Source organism: Nerophis lumbriciformis, linkage group LG21, assembly GCF_033978685.3.
Source record: "Nerophis lumbriciformis linkage group LG21, RoL_Nlum_v2.1, whole genome shotgun sequence".
Classification (NCBI taxonomy): domain Eukaryota; kingdom Metazoa; phylum Chordata; class Actinopteri; order Syngnathiformes; family Syngnathidae; genus Nerophis; species Nerophis lumbriciformis.
Genome location: NC_084568.2, coordinates 28,781,563 through 28,807,936, shown reverse-complemented (window position 1 = coordinate 28,807,936; position 26,374 = coordinate 28,781,563). Strand labels below are relative to the sequence as shown.

Sequence of the window (26,374 nt, the reverse complement as noted above, 5' to 3'; positions counted from 1 at the left end):
CCCCTCCCGAGAATTGTAACGTCCAATTTAGTCCAGTCCAACGAGTGCTGGCCCAGTTACATAACATGTACGGCTTGGGCACGCACACAGAAGTGAATGCAACGCATACTTGATCTTCAGCGATACAGGTTACACTGAGGGTGCAAGTATAAAAAACCTTTAAACATTGTTAGAAATATACGCCACACTGTGAATCCACACCAAACAAGAATGACAACCACATTTTGGGAGAACTTCCGCACAGTAACACAACATAAACACAACAGAACAAATACCCAGAACCCTTTGCAGCACTAACTCTTCCGGGACGCTACAAGGTGTGTGTGTCTGTGTGGGGGGGGGGGGTTGTATATTGTAGGGTCCCGGAAGAGTTAGTGCTGCAAAGGGTTCTGGGTATTTGTTCTGTTGTGTTTATGTTGTGTTACTGTGCGGATGTTCTCCCAAAATGTGTTTGTCATTCTTGTTTGGTGTGGATTCACAGTGTGGCGTATATTTCTAACAATGTTAAAGTTGCTTATACGGCCACTCTGTGTAAACTGTATCGCTGTTGATGAAGTATGCGTTGCATTTACGTGTGTGTGCGTATTGAAGCCGCTTATATCTTGTGACTGGGCGGGCACGTTGTTAGAAGGGATGAAAAGCGGACGTGACGTCAGCTCGTAGAGGACGTTAAAAGCAGTGCCTGTAAGGCACGCCCCCAAGACTGTGGAATACGAGAAATAATGACTGATGAACACCTTCGTTCGATAATGAGGGTTGCTTCAGCTCAAACCCTGAGCCCCGACATTAATGAACTAGCATCCAAGAAAAGATGGCAGGTATCTGGCTTGGGCACATCGGATTAGATCAGTGTGTTGCAAACTGAGCAGTTTAAAGTCCTGAATGGTTGGTTTATTCATTATTTTATTTTCAAATGTATTAGCCTGTGGAAAAAGTTAATGTTGATATTTACCTCAGAACGCTGCAAATAGAAAAGAGGCATTCAATTTTTATTTAAATTGTATTTGATATGCCATAGATATTTTTTAATTATTATTATTATTATTTGAAACTCGATTTTGCATGTCCTCCTCTCTGAGCTGCCACCTTACCGTGGTAGAGGAGTTTGCGTGTCCCAATGATCATAGGAGCTATGTTGTCCGGGGGTTTCTATGCCCCCTGGTAGGGTCTCCCAAGGCAAACTGGTCCTAGGTGAGGGATCAGACAAAGAGCAGCTCGAAGACCTCGATGAAGAACACAAACAAAGGACCCAGATTTCCCTCGCCCGGACGCGGGTCACCGGGGCCCCCCTCTGGAGCCAGGCCCGGAGGTGGGGCACGATGGCGAGCGCCTGGTGGCCGGGCCTGTCCCCATGGGGCCCGGCCAGGCACAGCCCGAAGAGGCAACGTGGGTCCCCCCTCCAATGGGCTCACCACCCGTAGCAGGGGCCATAGAGGTCGGGTGCAGTGTGAGCTGGGCGGCAGCCGAGGGCAGGGCACTTGGCGGTCCGATCCTCGGCTACATAAGCTGGCTCTTGGGACGTGGAACGTCACTTCGCTGGGGGGGAAGGAGCCTGAGCTAGTGCGTGAGGTGGAGAAGTTCCGGCTAGATATAGTCGGACTCACTTTGACGCACAGCAAGGGCTCTGGAACCACTTCTCTTGAGAGGGGATGGACTCTCTTCCACTCTGGCGTTGCCGGCAGTGAGAGGCGACGGGCTGGGGTGGCAATTCTTGTTGCCCCTCGGCTCAAAGCCTGCACGTTGGAGTTCAACCCGGTGGACGAGAGGGTAGCTTCCCTCCGCCTTCGGGTGGGGGGACGGGTCCTGACTGTTGTTTGCGTTTACGCGCCAAACGGCAGCTCAGAGTACCCACCCTTTTTGGATTCACTCGAGGGAGTACTGGAGAGTGCTCCCCGGGTGATTCCCTCGTTCTACTGGGGGACTTCAACGCTCATGTTGGCAGCGACAGTGAAACCTGGAGAGGTGTGATTGGGAAGAATGGCCGCCCGGATCTGAACCCGAGTGGTGTTCTGTTATTGAACTTTTGTGCTCGTTACAGATTGTCGATAACAAACACCATGTTCAAACATAAGGGTGTCCATATGTGCACTTGGCACCAGGACACCCTAGGCCGCAGTTCCATGATCGACTTTGTAGTTGTGTCATCGGATTTGCGGTCTCATGTTTTGGACACTCGGGTGAAGAGAGGGGTGGAGCTTTCTACCGATCACCACCTGGTGGTGAGTTGGCTGCGATGGTGGGGGAGGATGCCGGACAGACTTGGCAAGCCCAAACGCATTGTGAGAGTTTGCTGGGAACGCCTGGCAGAGTCTCCTGTCAGAGAGAGTTTCAATTCCCACCTCCGGAAGAACTTTGAACATGTCACGAGGGAGGTGCTGGACATTGAGTCCGAGTGGACAATGTTCCGTACCTCTATTGTCGAGGCAGCCGATTGGAGCTGTGGCCGCAAGGTAGTTGGTGCCTGTCGTGGCGGTAATCCTAGAACCCGTTGGTGGACGCCGGCGGTGAGGGATGCCGTCAGGCTGAAGAAGGAGTCCTATCGGGTTCTTTTGGCTCATGGGACTCCTGAGGCAGCAGACAGGTACCGACAGGCCAAGCGGTGTGCGGCTTCAGCGGTCGCGGAGGCAAAAACTCGGACATGGGAGGAGTTCGGGGAGGCCATGGAAAACGACTTCCGGATGGCTTCGAAGCAATTCTGGACCACCATCCGCCGCCTCAGGAAGGGGAAGCAGTGCAGTGTCAACACTGTGTATGGTGGGGATGGTGCTCTGCTGACCTCGACTGCGGATGTTGTGGATTGGTGGAGGGAATACTTCGAAGACCTCCTCAATCCTACCAGCACGTCTTCCTATGAGGAAGCAGGGCCTGGGGAATCTGTGGTGGGCTCTCCTATTTCTGGGGCTGAGGTTGCCGAGGTAGTTAAAAAGCTCCTTGGTGGCAATGCCCCGGGGGTGGAAGAGATCCGCCCGGAGTTCCTTAAGGTTCTGGATGTTGTGGGGCTGTCTTGGTTGACAAGACTCTGCAACATCGCGTGGACATCGGGGGCGGTACCTCTGGATTGGCAAACCGGGGTGGTGGCTCCTCTCTTTAAGAAGGGGAACCGGAGGGTGTGTTCCAACTATCGTGGGATCACACTCCTCAGCCTTCCCGGTAAGGTCTATTCAGGTGTACTGGAGAGGAGGCTACGCCGGATAGTCGAACCTCGGATTCAGGAGGAACAGTGTGGTTTTCGTCCTGGTCGTGGAACTGTGGACCAGCTCTATACTCTCGGCAGGGTCCTTGAGGGTGCATGGGAATTTGCCCAACCAGTCTACATGTGCTTTGTGGACTTGGAGAAGGCATTCGACCGTGTACCCCGGGAAGTCCTGTGGGGAGTGCTCAGAGAGTATGGGGTATCGGACTGTCTTATTGTGGCAGTTCGCTCCCTGTATAATCAGTGTCAGAGCTTGGTCCGCATTGCCGGCAGTAAGTCGGACACGTTTCCAGTGAGGGTTGGACTCCGCCAAGGCTGCCCTTTGTCACCGATTCTGTTCATAACCTTTATGGACAGAATTTCTAGGCGCAGTCAGGGCGTTGAGGGGATCTGGTTTGGTGGCTGCAGGATTAGATCACTGCTATTTGCAGATGATGTGGTCCTGATGGCTTCCTCCGGCCAAGATCTTCAGCTCTCACTGGATCGGTTCGCAGCCGAGTGTGAAGCGACTGGGATGGGAATCAGCACCTCCAAATCCGAGTCTATGGTTCTCTCCCGGAAAAGGGTGGAGTGCCATCTCCGGGTTGGGGAGGAGATCTTGCCCCAAGTGGAGGAGTTCAAGTACCTCGGAGTCTTGTTCACGAGTGGGGGAAGAGTGGATCGTGAGATCGACAGGCGGATCAGCACCTCCAAATCCGAGTCTATGTTTCTCTCCCGGAAAAGGGTGGAGTGCCATCTCCTGGTTGGGGAGGAGATCTTGCCCCAAGTGGAGGAGTTCAAGTACCTCGGAGTCTTGTTCACGAGTGGGGGAAGAGTGGATCGTGAGATCGACAGGCGGATCGGTGCGGCGTCTTCAGTAATGCGGACGCTGTATCGATCCGTTGTGGTGAAGAAGGAGCTGAGCCGGAAGGCAAAGCTCTCGATTTACCGGTCGATCTACGTTCCCATCCTCACCTATGGTCATGAGCTTTGGGTCATGACCGAAAGGACAAGATCACGGGTACAAGCGGCCGAAATGAGTTTCCTCCGCTGAGTGGCGGGGCTCTCCCTTAGAGATAGGGTGAGAAGCTCTGTCATTCGGGGGGAGCTCAAAGTAAAGCCGCTGCTCCTCCACATCGAGAGGAGCCAGATGAGGTGGTTCGGGCATCTAGTCAGGATGCCACCCGAACGCCTTCCTAGGAAGGTGTTTCGGGCACGTCCGACCGGTAGGAGGCCACAGGGAAGACCTAGGACACGCTGGGAAGACTATCTCTCCCAGCTGGCCTGGGAACGCCTCGGGATCCCCCGGGAGGAGCTGGACGAAGTGGCTGGGGAGAGGGAAGTCTGGGCTTCCCTGCTTAAGCTGCTGCCCCCGCGACCCGACCTCGGATAAGCGGAAGAAGATGGATGGATGGATGGATGGATTTTGCATGTCACTATAAAGTTACATAAGCCTTGCTTGTTCAATATTTAATGCAAAACTTGTTTGGGTCCCTATTAAAAGGTTAATTTGTTCAACCTTGGCCCGCGGCTTTGTTCAGTTTTAAAATTTGGCCCACTCTGTATTTGAGTTTGACACCCCTGCGCTAAAACATACCGGTATAGTGAGTTTATATTATTCACCCAAGGAACTTTAGTTATTAGAGAGTTCCGGTCTGACGGTTTTTCATGAGACACATTTGTTGTTTCCGGATGAAGAGATGCTGCTCTGTTATTGATTTAAGTAAAGTCTGAATGTTATTAAAACAGTTAACTCCATCTTTTGACACTTCTTCCACTCCCGTCCTTGCACGTTACACCGCTACAACAAAGATGACGGGGAGAAGACGCTGCCGAAGGTGAGCCACGTAAATAAGACCGCCCACAAAACGATGCATCCGGAAGCGACTGTCAGAAGGCGGCTTGAAGATGATCTGTAAAACATAATCTATGCAACATTTTGACCAAAGAACCACCATCACATGTTATGTAAACCACAAGGAACTGTTTTCAATTTAGAAAAAAATAAAAATTATATGACTCCTTTAATGCGCCCCATAATCCGGTGCGCCTTATACATGAGAAAAGATCGCAAATAGACCATTCATCGGCAGTGGGGCTTATAATTTGGTGCGCCCTATGGTCCGGAAAATACGGTATTCAAAGTCAGCAATAGGGCCTGAAAGTGTGAGGTGGGAACGCATTGCCTTGTGGGTCTTGCTGGACTCTGAATGCCTTATTTGCATGGCTCAGTACAAGCCTCGAGGTTTATTTTTTTCTTTAACGAGTTCAATACACGGCGTGAACGTGCAACATCATGAACTGCCACAATCATTGTCATGACCGCTGCAAGGAAAAAATACGATTTGGTGAGATTTTTTTCGTTTCCCGCGTGAAAGCAAAGCCGAAGGAAGTCGTGTTAGTGTGCTATAGTTCAAGACCTACGGTCATTTAAAAACAGCACTGCACATCATAATGGCGGCCACAGTTTTGTTGTTAAAGTTCTAAAAAAATTATGTAGAACGTCCGGCGGGCCGTATTTTGCCTAGGTCTGCTTAACGTGTTCACAACTTTTTCACACTGTTTTCAAATCAGTATCACACACAGCATTTAGTAGACTTTTAAGCTATCGGCTGGTTACGAACAACGTGGAGTATTTGCTATCGGCTGGTTACGAACAACGTGGAGTATTTGGGGAAAAAGGCAATACCCCTGTTCATAGATCAATAACTGAGAAGACTTTCAAGGTTTACCACATTAATGCACACTTGAAATATATTTAGATTTGCCCAGGAGACACCACACAGTGACAAGTCCTGCTCGCTTACCTGATGTCAAATTCCGAGGTCTTGCACACACCCAAAGTTGGTTTGTCCATGATCCTTGTAAACGGGCTTCCTGTGTGCAGGATGGTGGACAGCACAGAGGATAATGAGGGCGTCTCTTCCAGCCGCGGTTGCCGTGACAACGACCCCAAGAGCACCTGGGCATCCGGCACAGGTTCTCGTAACGTTCCGTACAACTAGTGACAAAACGAGTTTGGTGGCCATCACTCTGACTTCAACAAATGCACATGTTCACTTCCTGTCTTCTGTGTCGCAGACATGCCACACGACAGCCTGGCGCAGTTTGCGGAAAAAGCAGACGAGACGAGAGGACAGCTGCGACATCTTAACCAGCAGGTGTGTGTGTGTGTGTGTGTGAGTGTGTGTGCGTCAGTGTTGGGTTCGTTACTGAAAGCCAGTAACTTCTTACATTTACTAGTTACCTTATTTCAAAAGTAACTCAGTTACTAACTCAGTTAGTTACATCAAAAAGTAATGCGATACTGTGAAAAGTAACTATTTAGTTACTTCTTTTTCTTTTTCTTTTTAAGGCTCCCATTAATGCCCTTTTAGCCTTCATTTCAGTACTGCTATTGCACTGGAGAATAATACAATCTGACTTGACATGCATTTGCATCACTGAACTCTGCTAAGCCATGTTAAAAGTTAAAGTTAAAGTACCAATGATTGTCACACACACACTAGGTGTGGCGAAATTATTCTCTGCATTTGACCCATCACCCTTGATCACCCCCTGGGAGGTGAGGGGAGCAGTGGGCAGCAGCGGTGGCTGCGCCCAGGAATCATTTTGGTGATTTAACCCCCAATTCCAACCCTTGATGCTGAGTGCCAAGCAGGGAGGTAATGGGTCCCATTTTTATAGTCTTTGGTATGACTCGGCCGGGATTTGAACTCCCAACCTACCGATCTCAGGACGGACACTCTAACCACTAGGCCACTGAGTAGGACTACATACAACACACAAAGACAAAGATATGTTACACAGGGCCAATTTATTTCAGGCCAGAACAAATTGACAAAACTGTTTTAAATAGCTGCAACATAACATACATAAGTAACAAACCGCATAACAACAACATAGCTGTAAAGCTGGCTTCACCCAAGGAAGGCACACATGACATACACAAAGCCTAACCAGGCATTTTTTTCTCTCAAGGAATTGTGAAATAAAATCATGTCTTCAGGAGATCAACACTGTACTGAAGCCCAGAACACTCTACGCATTTCCCCAGTTTTAGTTTAGAGATAAGGAAAGATTGGCCTGTATGAGGGGCCCTTAGGGACATTATTCAGAATTACCTCTCACATAAACAACTGAAATGTTTTTCTCTCACACACACTACTGAAACACTCTTATACATACTACTGAAATGCTGTTACACTACGCAGGCTAGAAAAGATGCTGACGACATGACGTGCTGTTCTTCAACTTCCCAGCAAATCATAAGGCAGTTATTGACAAATGTTGCCAAGTGTGCAATAAACAAACATTTCAGTCCAGTCAGAAAAGTGTGAGCGGGCAATAAATCATCTGGCTGTGCCTTGTGACCTCTCACCTTCTCGCCCCGCTGATGTATGCGCGTCCCTGAAGGCTGCTTCCACTAATGTAGGGAAAATGCTGAAGAGAGGCACCGGCATGCTCACCTCTGAAAAACACTGAAGGTGCAAGTCCTCAAGGCGCCCGGGGTCAATAGCAGCGTGAATAAACGCCACCATGAGGATGGCGACAACACGCTGGCCAAGTATTACAGGATGTTCAAAAACACCGCCCGTCTCTGGCCGCTGTTTGGGTGAGTGGAGAATGGAAGTCATATGATTTACTCCGATCCAAACACCACACGCTAAACTGCGTGTGCAATCTGTCAAATAGTCTGTACTGCTCGTCTGTGAAATGTATCAAATAGTGTGTACTATTAGTATGCGCAATCTATTAAATAGTCTGTACTATTAGTGTGTGCAATTTATTAAATAGTCTGTACTATTAGTGCGTGCAATCCATCAAATAGTGCGTACTATTATTGTGTGCAATCTATTAAATAGTGTGTACTATAAGTGTGCGCAATTTATTAAATAGTCTGTACTATTAGTGTGTACAATCTATTAAATAGTCTGTACAATTAGTGTATGCAATCTATTAAATAGTGTGTACCATTAGTGTGCGCATTTTATTAAATAGTGTGTACTATTAGTGTGCGCAATTTATTAAATAGTGTATACTATTAGTGTGCGCAATTTATTAAATAGTGTGTACTATTAGTGTGCGCAATTTATTAAATAGTGTATACTATTAGTGTGCACAATTTATTAAACAGTGTGTACTATCAGTGTGTGCAATCTATAAAATAGTCTAATAACTAATATTTTTTTTACTATTATTACACACTATGATTACACTAATAACTTTATACTAATAATATTGTTCATTTGTTTTACTATTATCACACGCTGATTAAACTAATACATTTATACTAATAATATTTTTCATTATTTGTTTTACTATTATTACACACTAATAACTTTATACTAATAATATTGTTCATTATTTGTTTTACTATTAGTACACTAATAACTTTATACTAATAATATTGTTCATCTGTTGTTGTTGTCGCATGACAACCAGATTCCTTTGTGGTGATAGTAGTACATTACGCACACTCATCTAATAACACTGCTGTATCCTGTGTGTGTGTGTGTGTGTGTGTGTGTGTGTGTGTGTGTGTGTGTGTGTGTGTGTGTGTGTGTGTGTGTGTGTGTGTGTGTGCGGGGTCCATTTATCTTGCACTCCTCCCACCGTTGCCATGGGAACGGCAAGCATATTAACGGCGTGTCAGATTGGACCGCTCTCAGCATTTCTATTTTGATCAAAGTTTAGGTCAGGTTTCTGGTCAGTGGCTCTACGAGCATCCAACATGTAGAATGGATCGCATCCATCTTGTACAAGGCAGCATCCAACATGTATAATGTATCACATCCATCTTGTACATGGCAGCATCCAACATGTAGAATGGATTGCATCCATCTTGTACATGGCAGCATCCAACATGTAGAATGGATCACATCAATCTTGTGCATGGCAGCATCCAACATGGACAATGGATCACATCCATCTTGTACATGCAGCATCCAACATGTAGAATGGATTGCATCCATCTTGTACATGGCAGCATCCAACATGTAGAATGGATCACATCCATCTTGTGCATGGCAGCATCCAACATGGACAATGAATCACATCCATCTTGTACATGCAGCATCCAACATGTAGAATGGATAGCATCCATCTTGTACATGGCAGCATCCAACATGTAGAATGGATAGCATCCATCTTGTACATGGCAGCATCCAACATGGAGAATGGATCGCATCCATCTTCTGCATAGCAGCATCCAACATTAGAATGGATCACATCCAGTTTCCCCCAGAAAATGTGTTAGTTAAGGTGATGACTCTCCAGGGGGAGGGGACCGGGGAAGGGGGCGGGTGGGTGTAAGGATCGGTGTAACTCGGCCTGTCGCCATCACGTCGCTGCCACAACAGCCTGGGGGGGGGCAATAGACTACAGACTGCGGTGAAGTAGGCCGACTTCGTCGCGTGAAGAAGTCTACAACTTTTGGTTGTGTTTTCCGCTCCATTTGCTGAATGGCGATATACGATATATATCTCAATATTTTTTCCCTAAAGTAAAAACAAAACAGTCCTAGTTACCTGAGATACTAAGTACGCCATTATTATGACTTAGTAATTTACTAAGTCAAAATAATGGCTTACTAAGTCAAAATAATGAATTACTAAGTCAAATTAATGACTTACTGTTTTTTTTGATTGATTGATTGATTGAGGCTTTTATTAGTAGATTGCACAGTACAATACATATTCCGTACAATTGACCACTAAATGGTAAAACCCGAATAAGTTTTTCAACTTGTTTAAGTCGGGGTCCATGTAAATCAATTCATGGTATGTAAGTAAGTACTGTAAGTAAGCGTTTGAAAAAAAAAGTTAAAAGTGGAGCCACATGCTGACATATGTTCAACTCGTCATGCTTAATTTATTACAGCATTTGGGAAGCCTGTTTTTATTATGTACATGTTATATTTTTTATCAACATGTGATAGCAGGGACCCTGCCATTCAAAACTAGGCTGCTACATTACTAATTATTAATGTAACTATAGCTGAAGAAATAGTACAATAGCAATAGGAGAGATTATTCATCCCTGAACACCATGGAGTTCATGTAGGCTGTATGATGCAGTTACATTATTATATCAACTATCAGAGACAGAAACTCTTCATTTAACATAATGTCCTTTTTTGCTGCTTCAACACAGCTCAATCAACACAGAAAAAGGTCAAGTGAAATAACTTAGTTGTTAACTGTAGGTCAATAATGCTTGTCTTTCTCTCAGACAGACAGGGCTTTGCTGTCCGTAACACACACACACGCACGCACACAAACACTGCACAGTGAGCTAACGTTACGCTAAAAGCTAATTAGCCTTCACCTCAAGGACTGCGAGCGAGCTGAGCTGCCGCTTATGTGTCTAGGACGTCAACGGGCTCATAGTGCTGTTACTAGTAGTTGACTTGGAAGTGTTTATTATAATTTGGGGAGAGTCCGCTGCATTATGCTCACCTGCTAAACACCTTTCTGCTCACCACACCGTCTCTCCTCTCTGCCTGCCTGAGCACTGACTCCATGTGCTCTGAATACGCACTGCTGATTGGCTGTTACCGCTCTGCGTGTAACCTATCAGATGGTTCTGTGGGTGGGACAATGCTGGGTGCTGCAGAGACATACTGACAGAGGCAGAGGCAGAAATAAGCGGAGCAGCTTGTTAAGACTTTAGTTTAGGCGGTGGCTCTTTGTTGTTAAGTTGGCCGCCTTAACAACCAAGCGCTGCGGGAAACCCTGACATCCATCTAGCATGCAGGTAACATGGTAGAGTGGTCACCTCCTCTTGGTCCACTAGTGTGTACTTCCTGAGGGCGGATCTTCTTCCTAGTAGCTGATTGGCTGGCTGATGAATTATGGCGAGTGCTCCTACTGGCACAAGCAGTTGTCATGCTGCCATGCTAGGATGTTGGAATGTTGGCATGCTAGGATGTTGTCATGCTGCCATGTTGCCACGCTGGCATGCTGACATGGCCTCAATGCCCTCCATGGACCTAAATCATTAGCATAACTAGCTTGTCACGTTAAAGGACAGTGAGAGGTGATAGAAATTAGATTTTAAAAAGCTAGCATGTTTATGTCAGCATGCTAAAATGCTAACTGTACAAAAATATATGACTTTATGAGGTGTGTACCAGAAAAATGTGTTTAAAATGCTAGCACGCTAACATTAGCAGGCATCAAGTACTGAAATATAGCTGAGGTGTATACCTTCAAAATTAGCTAGGTATTATTTGTCAAGTAACAAAAATAAATGACAAAGTGGGTAGTGCATAGGCAGGTAAGTTAATATCATTTTAGGTCATTTCTGTCGACATTTGTATCAATCCACCCACCCCTGTTTACATTAAAAAACTATAGCTTAGCGGTTAGCATATCCTCCTCTGGTGTGTATTGTAGCATGTTTAGCTAGTCCAGCTCAAGTAATAATTATACTTGTGTTGGGCAGGAGTTTGGTGGAATTGGTAGGTAGGTAATGGTTAGTTGGTTGGGTCAGTAGTTGGAAGGCAAGTAGATTGGGTGGTAGGTGATTGTTGGGTTAGATAGGTAGGTAGTGGTTAGTTGGTTGGGTCAATAGGTGGACGCGGATAGATTGGATGGTAGGTGGTTGTTGGGTTAGGTAGGTAAGTGGTGTTTAGTTGATTGGGTCAGTAGTTGGACAGTGGGTAGATTGGGTGGTAGGTGGTTGTTGGGATAGTTAGCTAGTGGTTAGTTGGTTGGGTCAGTAGGTGGAAGGTGGGTGGTAGTTGGTAGTTGGTTGTTGGGATAGGTAGGTAGGAAGTGTTTAGTTGGTTGGGTCAGTAGTTGGACAGTGGGTAGATTGGGTGGTAGGTGGTTGTTGGGATAGGTAAGTAGGTAGGTAGGTAGTGGTTAGTAGGTTGGGTCAGTAGTTGGACCGTGGGTAGATTGGGTGGTAGGTGGTTGTTGGGATAGGTAGGTAGATAGTGTTTAGTTGGTTGGGTCAGTAGTTGGACGGTGGGTAGATTGGGTGGTAGGTGGTTGTTGAGATAGGTAGGTAGGTAGGTAGGTAGGTAGGTAGGTAGGTAGTGGTTAGTTGGTTGGGTCAGTAGGTGGAAGGTGGGTGGTAGTTGGGATAGGTAGGTAGGAAGCGGTTAGTTGGTTGGGTCAGTAGGTGGACGGCGGGTTGATTGAATGGTAGGTGGTTGTTGGGTTAGGTAGGTAGGTAGTGGTTAGTTGGTTGGGTTAGTTGGTTGGGTCAATAGTTGGACGGTGTGTAGATTGGATAGTAGGTGGTTGTTTGGTTAGATAGGTAGGTAGCGGTTAGTTGGTTGGGTCAGTAAGTGGAAGGCAGGTAGATTGGGTCATAGGTGGTTGTTGGGTTAGGCAGGTCGGTAGTGGTTAGTTGTTTGGGCCAGTAGGTGGATGGATTGGATGGTAGGTGGTTGTTGGGTTAGGTAGGTAGTGGTTAGTTGGTTGGGTCAGTAGGTGGACGGCGGGTAGATTGGTTGGTAGGTGGTTGTTGGGATAGGTAGGTAGGTAGTGTTTAGTTGGTTGGGTCAGTAGTTGGACAGTGGGTAGATTGGGTGGTAGGTGGTTGTTGGGATAGGTAGTTAGGTAGTGGTTAGTTGGTTGGGTCAGTAGGTGGAAGGTGGGTGGTAGTTGGTTGTTGGGATAGGTAGGTAGGAAGTGGTTAGTTGGTTGGGTCAGTAGGTGGATAGCGGGTTGATTGGATGGTAGGTGGTTGTTGGGTTAGGTAGGTAAGTAGTGGTTAGTTGGTTGGGTTAGTTGGTAGGGTCAATAGTTGGACGGTGGGTAGATTGGATATTAGGTGGTTGTTTGGTTAGGTAGGTAGGTAGGTAGTGGTTAGTTGTTTGGGTCAGTAGGTGGATGGTGAATAGATTGGATGGTAAGTGGTTGTTGGGTTAGGTAGGTAGTGGTTAGTTGTTTTGGTCAGTAGGTGGACGGTGGATAGATTGGATGGTAGGTGGTTGTTGAGTTAGGTAGGTAGTGGTTAGTTGGTTGGGTCAGTAGGTGGATGGCGGGTAGATTGGGTGGTAGGTGGTTGTTTGGTACGGCAGGTAGCGATTGGGTGAAGGAGCGATTGAGGTAGAAGTCATGTTTTGTGTCACTCCTCAGGTGTTCCACCTGGGCAGGGAAGTTTCAGACCTGGGCCAGATGATGAAGAGGATGTCCCAGCTCATGGAGACCCTGATGTCACCCGGAGCCCAGGCGGGACTGGTGTGCTCCCCGGGTCACCACATGTTCCAGCCGCACACTTCATGTCTTCCTTCCCCGCCCTTGTCTCAGACTGCCTCCGTCTGGACGGACACGCCCACGTCCCTGCCGCCCCCTTGGCGGCGCGGACCCCGGGACATTCCTTTTCCTTCCCCCGTCACGGCGGCAGAAGCCGGCCTGACGTCCTCGCCCCTCAGCTCGCCCGAGACATGTCGACAAGGCCAGGACGGGCTTTCTACTTCCATCAGGTCATGGGCATGCGGTCCACCTCCGCGGGACGGGGGGTATGCAAGACTTCATGGAGGCTCTGGGTGCTCGCTTCAGTCTGGACCTTTGGAGAACTTCCAGAAACAAGCCAAGACTTTGTAGCATTTACTTTTTTTTCCCACGCTCCTTTTTTGGGGAATGACCTCATCGTTGAAGGATATGTGCGGGGTTGCCAGAACCCCCAATGCATGCACACAAGGTAGTGCTCGCTTAGCGCAATTTACTGTTAGCCTAGACTCCCCACCCCGTATTTTATTAAGCAATACAGAGCATATTCATGAGTGGACACCAAGCTTTGCAAAGATTCAAATAACACTGACAGTTTTGTCCAACTATTATTAACCCTTTATTCTTCCTAAACTGCCAAAATCTCCCCAAACGTGCCCCCAGGTTTTATCTTACATTTGAATAACTTCAAAACTATACAAGTTAGACATAAAAATGGCATCACAGACGTTTGGGAGACTTTGATAAGGTGAACAATAAGACATTAAAACTAGAGATATCGGACTGCCGATATTATCGGCCGATAAATGCTTTAAAATGTAATATCGGAAATTATCGGTATCGGTTTCAAAAAGTTAAATTTATGACTTTTTAAAACGTCGTTGTACGGAGTGGTACACGGACGTAGGGAGCAGTACAGAGCGCCAATAAACCTTAAATGCATACTTGGTCAATAGCCATACAGGTCACACTGAGGGTGGCCGTATAAACAACTTTAACACTGTTACAAATATGCGCCACACTGTGAACCCACACCAAACAAGAATGACAAACACATTTCGGGAGAACATCCGCACCGTAACACAACATAAACACATACCCAGAACCCCTTGCAGCACTAACTCTTCTGGGACGCTACAATACACCCCCCCTGCTACCCTCTACCCCCCCACCTCAACCCCGCCCACCTCAACCTCCTCATGCTCTCTCAGGGAGAGCATGTCCCAAATTCCAAGCTGCTGTTTTGAGGCATGTTAAAAAAAATAATGCACTTTGTGACTTCAATAATAAATATGGCAGTGCCATGTTGGCATTTTTTTCCATAACTTGAGTTGATTTATTTTGGAAAACCTTGTTACATTGTTTAATGCATCCAGCGGGGCATCACAACAAAATTAGGCATAATAATGTGTTAATTCCACGACTGTATATATCGGTATCGGTTGATATCGGAATCGGTAATTAAGAGTTGGACAATATTGGATATCGGCAAAAAGCCATTATCGGACATCTCTAGTAGACCAAAAAGTGTTATTTTGATATTTGCAATGATACAGGTGGGGGGGGACTTGTTGAAAGGTGTTTATGTCCAAGAAGTGTTGGGTGGGAAGAAGTGTGATGGTGGGCTACTTCCAAAGCCTTGGCCCTCCTCGTCCTACTGGCGCCCTCTGGTGCTGCACGCATGCTCTCCTTTCTGATTGGACATTTTCTGCTCTTCGCCACCCGTCCTCAGGGAAGGGGGCCAGCTGGCTATGGTGGGGGTCGGGGGTGTTACGGTGGGCCTCCAGCAGCACACGCCCTGCTGTCCTCCGTCTGGATCTCCCCGATACGTCCATGCCTCACTCCTCCGTCTTCTTCCCCGCATGCTTTCCTCCCGAGTAGCGCCTGAAGACGCACACCAAGTCTGCATGTTTCCTATTGCGCAAGTCTCTTTTCTATCACTCTACTTAAACGCCCTTTCAATAACTAACGTGACATTTTCTGATGCATATTTATTGGCTTCATTTGGGAAACAAGCCGGCTAATTTCAGTCGTGGCCCGCAGCAAAGCGAGGAATAAATTGCTTCGTGGTCGGCGCGGCGTACGCCATTTCAAGGCAATATCGAAGACACTTTTATATTTATATGAATGTATCAATATGAAATATGTATTTTTGTACTAAGAACAATGCAAGATTTGAGGTTGTGCCACTTTTGCTTGCCGGCACAAGCAAGATATGAAAATGTTTTGGCATTAACGTACAGTAGGCGGGATTAAGATGCTCTGATAACAGAATGTACTGGAATAAACCTTTTTTTCTTCTCTTTTTTTAATACAAACATTGTTATGCTAATAAATGACTGATATGACTGTTAAGTCTTTGTTTTGGTGCATGATGTGTTATTATGTGAGCCAAAGGAAACCCTGAAGGATCCCAATGGTGGCGATACGGACAGTCGACACCAGACTGATACTTTATGTCACGACAGCAAAACAAAAATATAAATGCTACATAAAGAATTATTAGAACAAAGTTTGTGAAAATAAAATAAATACACACTTCACCCATTTTAGGCATGCAGACCACATTAGTCCAAGTCCAAATTGAAAACCACTCTACTGGAAATTATCCCACGGATACTGATGTGTGACACCCTTATCGTATAAGTGCAATTAACCTCTTAAGGCCCAAGCTGTTTGTTTACATGCTTTTTTTATTTCTCTTTGCTATTTGGGCTTATTGGACCCTAATTAGAATAAAAACTAAAAATCATCTTTTGATATGATGAACTTAGTCCATAAGTACACAAACGTGAACTTCATGTGTAGTGACATGCTAATTTTTACTTTTACACTTTTTTTCCCCCAAATTCCATTGTATGTTATACTCTTCTGACGCCACCAGATGGCAGTATAAGTGTCCATATGTCGGCATAAGACCCCAATTCTGTAGAGTACACAATGTTGGAAATAAGAGCTAAAATAGGTGCTGTCCACGCATGTGGCCACTAAGGCCTTTAGAGACCACTTCAGTCCAGGTCCAGATAAAAATGTGGGACAATCTAGTGTGGAAGCTCTAGAACTGGACTAATGTGTTCCACAAGCGCAAAAAGGCTTAAATGTATCTTTGTTGCACTTTTATAAACAGATGAAAAGGAGTTTTTAAATGGACCTGGACGAATGTGGTCTACATGCCTAAAAGAGGTTAAATGTGTCTTTAAAGCATGTTCACAAATACAATAAAGGAAATCACAAACTGCTTCTAAGAACCTTCAGGATCTGTGGAATTATGTAGTCCGGATCTAAGAACTTTAGATAAAGTGTTTTTTAATCCAGAGCTGGAATAATGTAAAAAAGAAAAAAAGACTTCTCGTTGTGCCAGAATGATCATCACAGTTCAGGTGAAAGGTATCACTCTGGTATCGACTAACATTATCGGACACCGTTCGAATCGACGTAAGATAACTTGAGCGATGCAGAAAAACCATGACAAGTGCTTTCTTGACGGTAATTGATGAAGCATCTTTAAGCACCTTAAGACAAATTAGCAACAACAACAATGACGTCGCAGAAGACCTTATAGCAGGGTTGTTGTCCTCGTCGTTCTTATTAAGCAAACATCCTGTTCCAGTTTGTCCTAAGTGACTTGCCGTACACCAGGAAGTTAGTTGACTCTTCCAGTCTTGTCCTTTTTCTTACAGAGTGTTTATATTTCAACTATCGTAATTATTACACATGGCCTGTTTGATTGTAACGTGCGTCTTAGTCTTGTATTGATCAATTTATAAGGTGTTAAAATCACCTCATAGACTCGCTAATGCTAGCCACTAGCATGTGTATGGAGTTTCTGATGTAAATTAGCATCGAGCTAACGCGATCGTTTTAAGGTATTTTTTTACTTTGGAATTTCACAACCAAGTTATTTTGTACCTCATAAGTCATATTAACATACTTTATTTCTTAATGTCCAGTTTTACAGCCCTTGAATTAAGTAAAGACTCTTAAAATGACGTTATTGACAAGCTAATGCTAACCACTAGCATGTGTATGGAGTTTCTGATGTAAATTAGCATCGAGCTAACGCGTTCGTTTTTTTAAGGTATTTTGTTTACTTTGAAATTTCACAACCAAGTTATTTTGTATCTCATAAGTCATATTAACATACTTTATTTCTTGATGTCCAGTTTGACAGCCCTTGAATGAAGTAAAGACTCTTAAAATTACGTTATTGACAAGCTGGTATCTGTCTGCTAAGCTAGCAAGCTAACAGGAAGTGACGTCAGAGATGGAGCACAGCTCATTTTTTAACGACCCGCCACATTCTAAAATACTAACACAGAAAAATAAACTATTAGAAAAGTGGAATAAAAGCAAACAGAGATGTAACAAGAACATGTTGCAATATTGACTCTAATAACACAAAGCAGGCTGTTTTGTACTTTAAAGCTGTCATTGTTCATAAAATAATAATGATTAAACATCAACGTTGGTATGAATGGCTCCAATTACTTCACAATTAATATTCCCCTTTAAATATTTTTTTTGGGTAAAATAAAGCATATTTTGTGTTATTGTCATTTAAATAAACCATATGTTTTTTGTGGGTTTTTTTGTTTTTACAAAAAGCACATAAAACATAAGAAAACATAAAAAAATAATGAAACCTAAAATGTCTGAAGTTGATCTAGAGGTTTAAGCATTGCAAGTGAAAATATGACATACTTATAAGTAGAGATGTCCGATAATATCGGACCGCCGATATTATCGGCCGATAAATGCTTTAAAATGTAATATCGGAAATTATCGGTATCGGTTTCAAAATTATCGGTGTCGGTTTCAAAAAGTAAAATGTATGACTTTTTAAAACGCCTCTGTGTACACGGACGTAGGGAGAAGTACAGAGCGCCAATAAACCTCAAAGGCACTGCCTTTGCGTGCCGGCCCAATCACATAATATCTACGGCTTTTCAGACACACAAGTGAATGCAATGCATACTTGGTCGACAGCCATTCAGGTCACACTGAGGGTGGCCGTATAAACAACTTTAACACTGTTACAAATATGCGCCACACTGTGAACCCACACCAAACAAGAATGACAAACACATTTCGGGAGAACATCCGCACTGTAACACAACATAAACACAACAGAACAAATACCCAGAACCCCTTGCAGCACTAAGTCTTCCGGGATGCTACAATATACACCCCCTGCTACCCCCCCACCCCACACACACACATATACACACACACACACACCTCAACCCCACCCACCTCAACCTCCTCATACTCTCTCAGGGAGAGCATGTCCCAAATTCCAAGCTGCTGTTTTGAGGCATGTTAAAAAAAATAATGCACTTTGTGACTTCAATAATAAATATGGCAGTGCCATGTTTGCCATTTTTTTCCATATCTTGAGTTGATTTATTTTGGAAAACCTTGTTACATTGTTTAATGCATCCAGCGCGGCATCACAACAAAATTAGGCATAAAAATGTGTTCATTCCACTACTGTATATTAGGGATGTCCCGATCCAGGTTTTTGCACTTCCGATCCGATACCGATATTGTTTTTGCACTTCCGATCCGATACCGATACTGACCGATACTGGCCTATCCGAGCATGTATTAAAGTTTAAAGTTATTTAAATGATAAATGATAAATGGGTTGTACTTGTATAGCGCTTTTCTACCTTCAAGGTACTCAAAGCGCTTTGACACTACTTCCACATTTACCCATTCACACACACATTCACACACTGATGGAGGGAGCTGCCATGCAAGGCGCTAACCAACACCCATCAGGAGCAAGGGTGAAGTGTCTTGCTCAGGACACAACGGACATGACGAGGTGGGGATTGAACCAGGGACCCTCGGGTTGCGCACAGCCACTCTTCCACTGCGCCACGCCGTCCGTATTTAGCCTACTTAGTTGTCAGAATCATGTTGAAAAGGGTCTTAGTACTCTTGATAACAACTAGCCAGCTGAATTAGGGGAGTTTGAATAATACACAATGGTTGGTAACAAGAAACTGACCTGTTTATTCAAGGATAAACACAAAATAGACAAAATTATACATGACAAACAGAAATGGCATCATTGAAACTAGGGCTGGGCGATATGGCCTTTTTTTAATATTGCGATATTTTAAGGCCATATTGCGATACACGATATATATCTCGATATTTTGCCTTAGCCTTGAATGAACACTTGATGCATATAATCACAGCAGTATGATGATTCTATGTGTTTTGATTGATTGATTGAGACTTTTATTAGTAGGTTGCACAGTGAAGTACATATTCCGTACAATTGACCACTAAATGGTAACACCCGAATACGTTTTTCAACTTGTTTAAGTCGGGGTCCACTTAAATTGATTCATGATACAGATATATACTATCAGATATATACTATCATCATAATACAGTCGTCACACAAGATAATCACATTGAATTATTTATAATCCGGGGTGTGGAGGGGGGCGCCGGATGTAAGTGTCAAAAAGACAGCCAAAAGAGTTTGATATGAGAATAAATCTAAAGTTAAAATATAGGGTAGAAATGCACTCATTTGCAGGAAATGTAGTCTTGATTTTCAAAATTTTCTTTCAAGGCTTGCATGTCTACATTAAAACATTCTTCTTCATACTGCATTAATATATGCTACTTTTAAACTTTCATGCAGAGAAGGAAATCACAACTAAAAAAATCACTAATTTTTTCATACGGTGTTGATGTGGAAATTTTTGCCTCGGCATTTTGATGGTGTGGGCGTGTGGCACCGAATGGAGATAAGCGTCTCGACAGACATTACAATATTTGAACAATGATGACGAAAACTGTTTTCTCTGTCGTGTCCGTGTGTCGAAAATTGTTATGCGCTTATTTTTTTTATTTGATTTTGTGCGTGGCATATAATTGCTATGCGCAGTGGACGCTTGAGCAGTTTGCAATTGCACAAGCGCGCACCTTAGAGAGAACGTTGGTCACATGGCTGCGCTAGCATCACAGCTAACATTAGCCATGCTGCTACCTCTCTGCTCGGGGAGGACGTATACGTATGTGACGTATGACGTGACAGTATGTGACGTATGACGTGACAGTATGTGACGTATGTAAGAAGGTGCGCTTGCTGTCTGTGAGAGGGAGACACAGAAAAGAGTGAGAAGAGCCTGTCGTGTAATGCCAGCAGCTAAAAGCAACTGCGTGAGAATCCTGTGGATGTGTTGAAGGTGTGCTGGAAAATGCGGAACGGAAATTAGGGAGCAGCAGAAAAGTGGAATGTATTATTTAAATCGGTGCGTTGGAAAACACGGACCAGAGGTTTTTTTTAAACTGGATCTGGATCGGCATTTTCCCATGGCTTGCCGATACGCATTTTTTGGCAAATATCGGACGCCCATCCGATCCAAATATCGGATCGGGACATCCCTACTGTATATATCGGTATCGGTTGATATCGGAATCGGTAATTAAGAGTTGGACAATATTGGATATCGGCAAAAAAGCCATTATCGGACATCTCTACTTATAAGACTTGTGTTTAACCCTTTTATGAGTGGGGGCCTTTTGGATACCTGAGACCTCTAGTCGGATTTTTTAAACTGTAATTGCTCAAAAAATAATAATGAACCAAAAGCAAAATTATGAAGTATTTAAGGATAAAATTACTTCACATCAAACACTCCACTTTCAACATTGTTGGGAGCGAAAATATTGCATATTTTGTGTTTTTGCCATAAAAAACAGGGTTTTTTTTGACAAAAAATGGCATTAAACATTTTTAAAAATCTAACTTTTTATAAATGGCTAGATTTGAAGTTGATCTATACTATAATGTAAATGTTGCAAAAAGATCCTTGAAATATGTATAGATAATTTAATGGGCTGTGTGCAACATTTACACAGAAGCACTTTCATTGCTTACGTAATGACGTAAGTAACACATGCACAAACAACATGACTGCAAATTGGTATAATATATAATTACATCAACTTTGTAATTGGATAGATATAGACACTGTTGTGTCACAGCACTAATGCTAACATAAGCTAGCCGGTGGTGTTCTTGTTACAGTTTTTGGTTCAAAAATGTAACTGTGAGGAAGTTGCCAACGGCACCTTTAAGTATTGAATGAAAAAAAAGGGGAAAAAAAGACTTATTTTAACATTTTATTGACTAAAGACCCTTGTGGGTCCCTGGGACCTTTAACATTCACCCAAATAGAGGGAAGCTCTAATGGAATTGATATTAAATGTTTTTTAGAAATAAAAATTTTGAAAATGACTTTTCAGTGTGCGGCCCCAAGTGGAAAAAGGTTGGACACCCTGCGAGAGATCATTCAGAAGCACTTCATGCAGAAGGTTGGACATACAAACCCCGTTTCCATATGAGTTGGGAAATTGTGTTAGATGTAAATATAAACGGAATACAATGATTTGCAAATAATTTTCAACCCATATTCAGTTGAATATGCTACAAAGACAACATATTTGATGTTCAAACTGATAAACTTTTTTTTTTTTTTGCAAATAATCATTAACTTTAGAATTTGATGCCAGCAACACGTGACAAAGAAGTTGGGAAAGGTGGCAATAAATACTGATAAAGTTGAGGAATGCTCATCAAACACTTATTTGGAACATCCCACAGGTGAACAGGCAAATTGAGAACACATACCTGCCAACTTTTGAAATCAGAAAAACCTAGTAGCCAGGTCCAGGGGCCGCAGGCCCTGGTAGGTCCAGGACAAAGTCCTGGTGGGGGGTTCCTTCGCCCCCCGACGCAAAATGATTATTAGCATCCAGACAGGTTAAAATGTTGCTAAAACCATCACTTTTCTATCAGTCACAGTGACTTTTCAAAACAAAAATATTACAGCAAAAATCATATGGGTTGATTGACATGTTTATTCTGGAAGCTAACTTCAATAATTTGAAATTATTTTGACAGTTAATGCTGTCAACCTTTCACAAGACTTCAATTTGTTAATTGAAAGTATAAACAGTATAAACACTTTTTACAGTAAACAAATGGTAAAACAGTACTAAACAATTCCATTTAAAAAAAAATTGGTGTCATTATTAACTTTCTGTCCAAGCTTGTATAATTTACTGCCTTGTTCAATTGTAAAAAATATTCTGTGCCTAAAATTCACATTTCTATCACAATTATCATACTGTAAACATGGTAAGCTAACTTCATTAAAATTAATAGTCCTGTCAATAGCATGGAATTACAATTCAAATGTAGTTTTTTTGTAAGCCTTTCAAAAGAATTCAAAATATGAAAAATTAATGAAAATTAATTTAAGCCATCAGACACTTGAAAAGTGGCACATCACATCTCTAATGTAATCATTTTAACTTTTCAACAGAAATAGCACTGCAAAAATATTAAGGACATACTTCTGTATTTTGGTAGTTATGCTGTCAACATTTAACAAGATTTCTTCAACTTGGACTTGAAAGCATAAATAGTATAAACACTTTTAACAGTATAACAGTACTAAACAATTCCAATAGATAACATTGGTGTCATTACCTTTTTGTTTGCTCAAATATTGCCTCCGTAAATAAAACTTCGGCATTTATCACATCCAAAGAATCTGTTTGGGTGACGAAAAACGTTGAAAGTTTTCCACTTGTATCGCTAGCAACGGCATTAGACTTGTGTTTTTTTGTCCCAACGTGGTCTTTTACATTGCTAATTCCTCCGTGTCCGATCGAAAAAATCTTGTCTGCACAAGGTGCAATTCGCGTAGTTTTCACCCTTTTTGGAACGGATAATTATTCCCGGATAGGCTTTTGAATATTCTTCACGGAATGACTGCAGTTTTCTTTTCGGTTTAAGACTCGTATGCGATTTTTCTCCGGCTGATTCCATGATCGTTCGCTCGTTTGGAAACAATGGCCTCGTGCTTGGCAGCGGTGCTATAAATAGCCTCGCGCATGGCATTCGGAATGGCTCGATAGTAAGTTACGGGAAGTAGTGTCGATTGTCATTGTTGTTACGCGATTTCGTGAATAAAACTTAAAAAAAAAAAAAAAAAAATTATTATTGAAAAAACGTATTTTTTATCACTGCAACCGTAACCCGGAATAGGTTGATGAAAACCGTACTAATTACGGGAAAACCGGAGTAGTTGGCAGGTATGGGAACAGGTGGGTGCCATGATTGGGTATACAAGTAGATTCCATGAAATGCTCAGTCATTCACAAACAAGGATGGGGCGAGGGTCACCACTTTGTCAACAAATGCGTGCGCAAATTGTTGAACAGTTTAAGAAAAACCTTTCTCAACCAGCTATTGCAAGGAATTTAGGGATTTCACCATCTACGGTCCGTAATATCATCAAAGGGTTCAAAGAATCTGGAGAAATCACTGCACGTAAGCAGCTAAGCCTGTGACCTTCTATCCCTCAGGCGGTACTGCATCAACAAGCGACATCAGTGTGTAAAGGATATCACCACACGGGCCCAGGAACACTTCAGAAACCCACTATCAGTAACTACAGTTGGTCGCTACATCTGTAAGTGCAAGTTAAAACTCTCCTATGCAAGGCGAAAACCGTTTATCAACAACACCCAGAAACGCTGTCGGCTTCGCTGGGCCTGAGCTCATCTAAGATGGACTGATACAAAGTGGAAAAGTGTTCTGTGGTCTGACGAGTCCACATTTCAAATTGTTTTTGGAAACTGTGGACGTCGTGTCCTCCGGACCAAAGAGGAAAAGAACCATCCGGATTGTTATAGGCGCAAAGTTGAAAAGCCAGTATCTGTGATGGTATGGGGGTGTATTAATGCCCAAGACATGGGTAACTTACACATCTGTGAAGGCGCCATTAATGCTGAAAGGTACATACAGGTTTTGGAGCAACATATGTTGCCATCCAAGCAATGTTACCATGGACGCCCCTGCTTATTTCAGCAAGACAATGCCAAGCCACGTGTTACATCAACGTGGCTTCATAGTAAAAGAGTGCGGGTACTAGACTGGCCTGCCTGTAATCCAGACCTGTCTCCCATTGAAAATGTGTGGCGCATTATGAAGCCTAAAATACCACAACGGAGACCCCCGGACTGTTGAACAACTTAAGCTGTACATCAAGCAAGAATGGGAGATAATTCCACCTGAGAAGCTTAAAAAATGTGTCTCCTCAGTTCCCAAACGTTTACTGAGTGTTGTTAAAAGGAAAGGCCATGTAACACACTGGTGAACATGCCCTTTCCCAACTACTTTGGCACGTGTTGCAGCCATGAAATTCTAAGTTAATTATTATTTGCAAAAAAAAAATAAAGTTTATGAGTTTGAACATCAAATATCTTGTCTTTGTAGTGCATTCCATTGAATATGGGTTGAAAATGATTTGCAAATCATTGTATTCCGTTTATATTTACATCTAACACAATTTCCCAACTCATGGAAACGGGATTTGTATGTGGAATATTGCACAACATGGTCCACAGGAAGTTGCTCATGTTGATATATTTACAGTGGAACACCTTCAAACATGTGGAATATTGCACAACATGGTCCGCAGGAAGTTGCACCTGTTGATATATTTACAGTTGAAAGGCACATATTGTAACCTGCAAACATGTCCGATAATAAAGAAAGTTTGGAAGTTCTTCAAGGAGTTACAGTGGTGCAGGTCACGTGTTCAGCATCAGCAAGGTGTGCAAGAAGGTGCAAAATGAAGCAAACTGCTCCCTCTGCTGCTCATGGAAGAAAGTGCAGCTAAACGTTTCAAAATAAAATCCTAAATCCTATCTTAAATCATAAAAATGTATCACCATTTCATATTTCAATAAAGTAGCAGTCAAAAGTTGGAAACACTTTCTTACGTTTGTCCAAACTTTTTGACTACACAAGACATATATTAGGCTGAAGTCCACAACGGAAGTCCCAATCATGGATTGTTTTCATCTTCAACACCCAGAAGTCACTGGGACATTTGTAAAAACACAAACCGTATTCTAAAAGTGGAGAATTGGGTTGGTTTTGCTGACAAAGACCAAAATCATCAAGCTTGGATCAGGGCCGTCAAACTCTTTATACCTCAGGGGCCGCATGGAGGAACATCTATTCCCACGTACTGGTAAAACCATGGCGCAGGAGCAGCTGATTGTTTGCAATCCAGAGGGGCTTGAAGTCAGCTGACACCTCATCTTAAACAGTGTGATGTGTGACGTGGCTTACACTGGAATTGCTATTGTGTGTGGACTTACTTAGAACAGCAGTTTCTTTCGTTAGAAACATTGCAGCTGATTTGTATACTTTGCAAACTCATTTTGGGGGCCGGATTAAACCTGTTCGTATGTTTGACACCCTTGATCTAAAGCAGGGGTGCCCGTTACGTTGATCGCGAGCTACCGGTCGAACGCGGAGGGTGTGTCAGTCAGGCATTAAAAAATAGACCTAAAAATTAGCGATCATCAATCTTTCTGCTCCGCCGCTCCCAGTCTGTGGAACGCTCTCCCTGACCACCTGAGGGCACCACAGACTGTGGATGCTTTTAAAAAAGGCTTAAAAACCTTTCTTTTTAAAAAAAGCCTTTTTTTAGATACATGTGTGCTAGTTCTAGCTATTAGGCTGCTCTAGTTTTTATTTTTATTTTTTAATGCACTGTAGCATTTTGAGGTTGTTTGCTCAATGTAAAGTGCTTTTACAAATAAAATCTATTATTATTATTATTATTCACCAAGACGTCACTTTCGTCACTAGACTGACATTCACGGCAGCCGAGGGTCTTCTGAGATGACGCTGGCTGCTGCGAGCTCATTATTAAGAAAAAATGAGCAACAGGAAGGCGAGAAACTGTCAGAATAATTGTATCTAAGTTATCAAAAAACTTTGTGTTTCCATGAGTTCCCGGTGAGAAGACAAAAGCTGTCTTTGATTCTACCAAGCAAAAGGCTTGTAAAACTCCACTGTGTAGAATGGGAAGCAACATGAAGGTGTTCTGTTTCTTTGATGTATTGTAATCCACAGAAAGATTTTGTCTTGACCCGAGAACTACAAAGCAGA

The 26,374-nt window shown here is 43.4% G+C and overlaps 1 protein-coding gene across 1 annotated transcript in view; it reads left to right on the top strand.

Annotated features, from left to right (window-relative positions):
• The window catches only part of kcnh8 (potassium voltage-gated channel, subfamily H (eag-related), member 8), a 154,871-nt gene extending 139,203 nt beyond the window's left edge, over nucleotides 1-15,668 (top strand). The window contains exons 14-16 of the mRNA XM_061982496.2: nucleotides 6,060-6,151; nucleotides 6,254-6,333; nucleotides 13,270-15,668. Coding sequence (XP_061838480.2) covers nucleotides 6,060-6,151; nucleotides 6,254-6,333; nucleotides 13,270-13,737 — 640 coding nt within the window. The 3' untranslated portion in view covers nucleotides 13,738-15,668. The remainder of the gene's footprint in view (nucleotides 1-6,059; nucleotides 6,152-6,253; nucleotides 6,334-13,269) is intronic.
• Nucleotides 15,669-26,374: the final 10,706 nt, after the last annotated feature.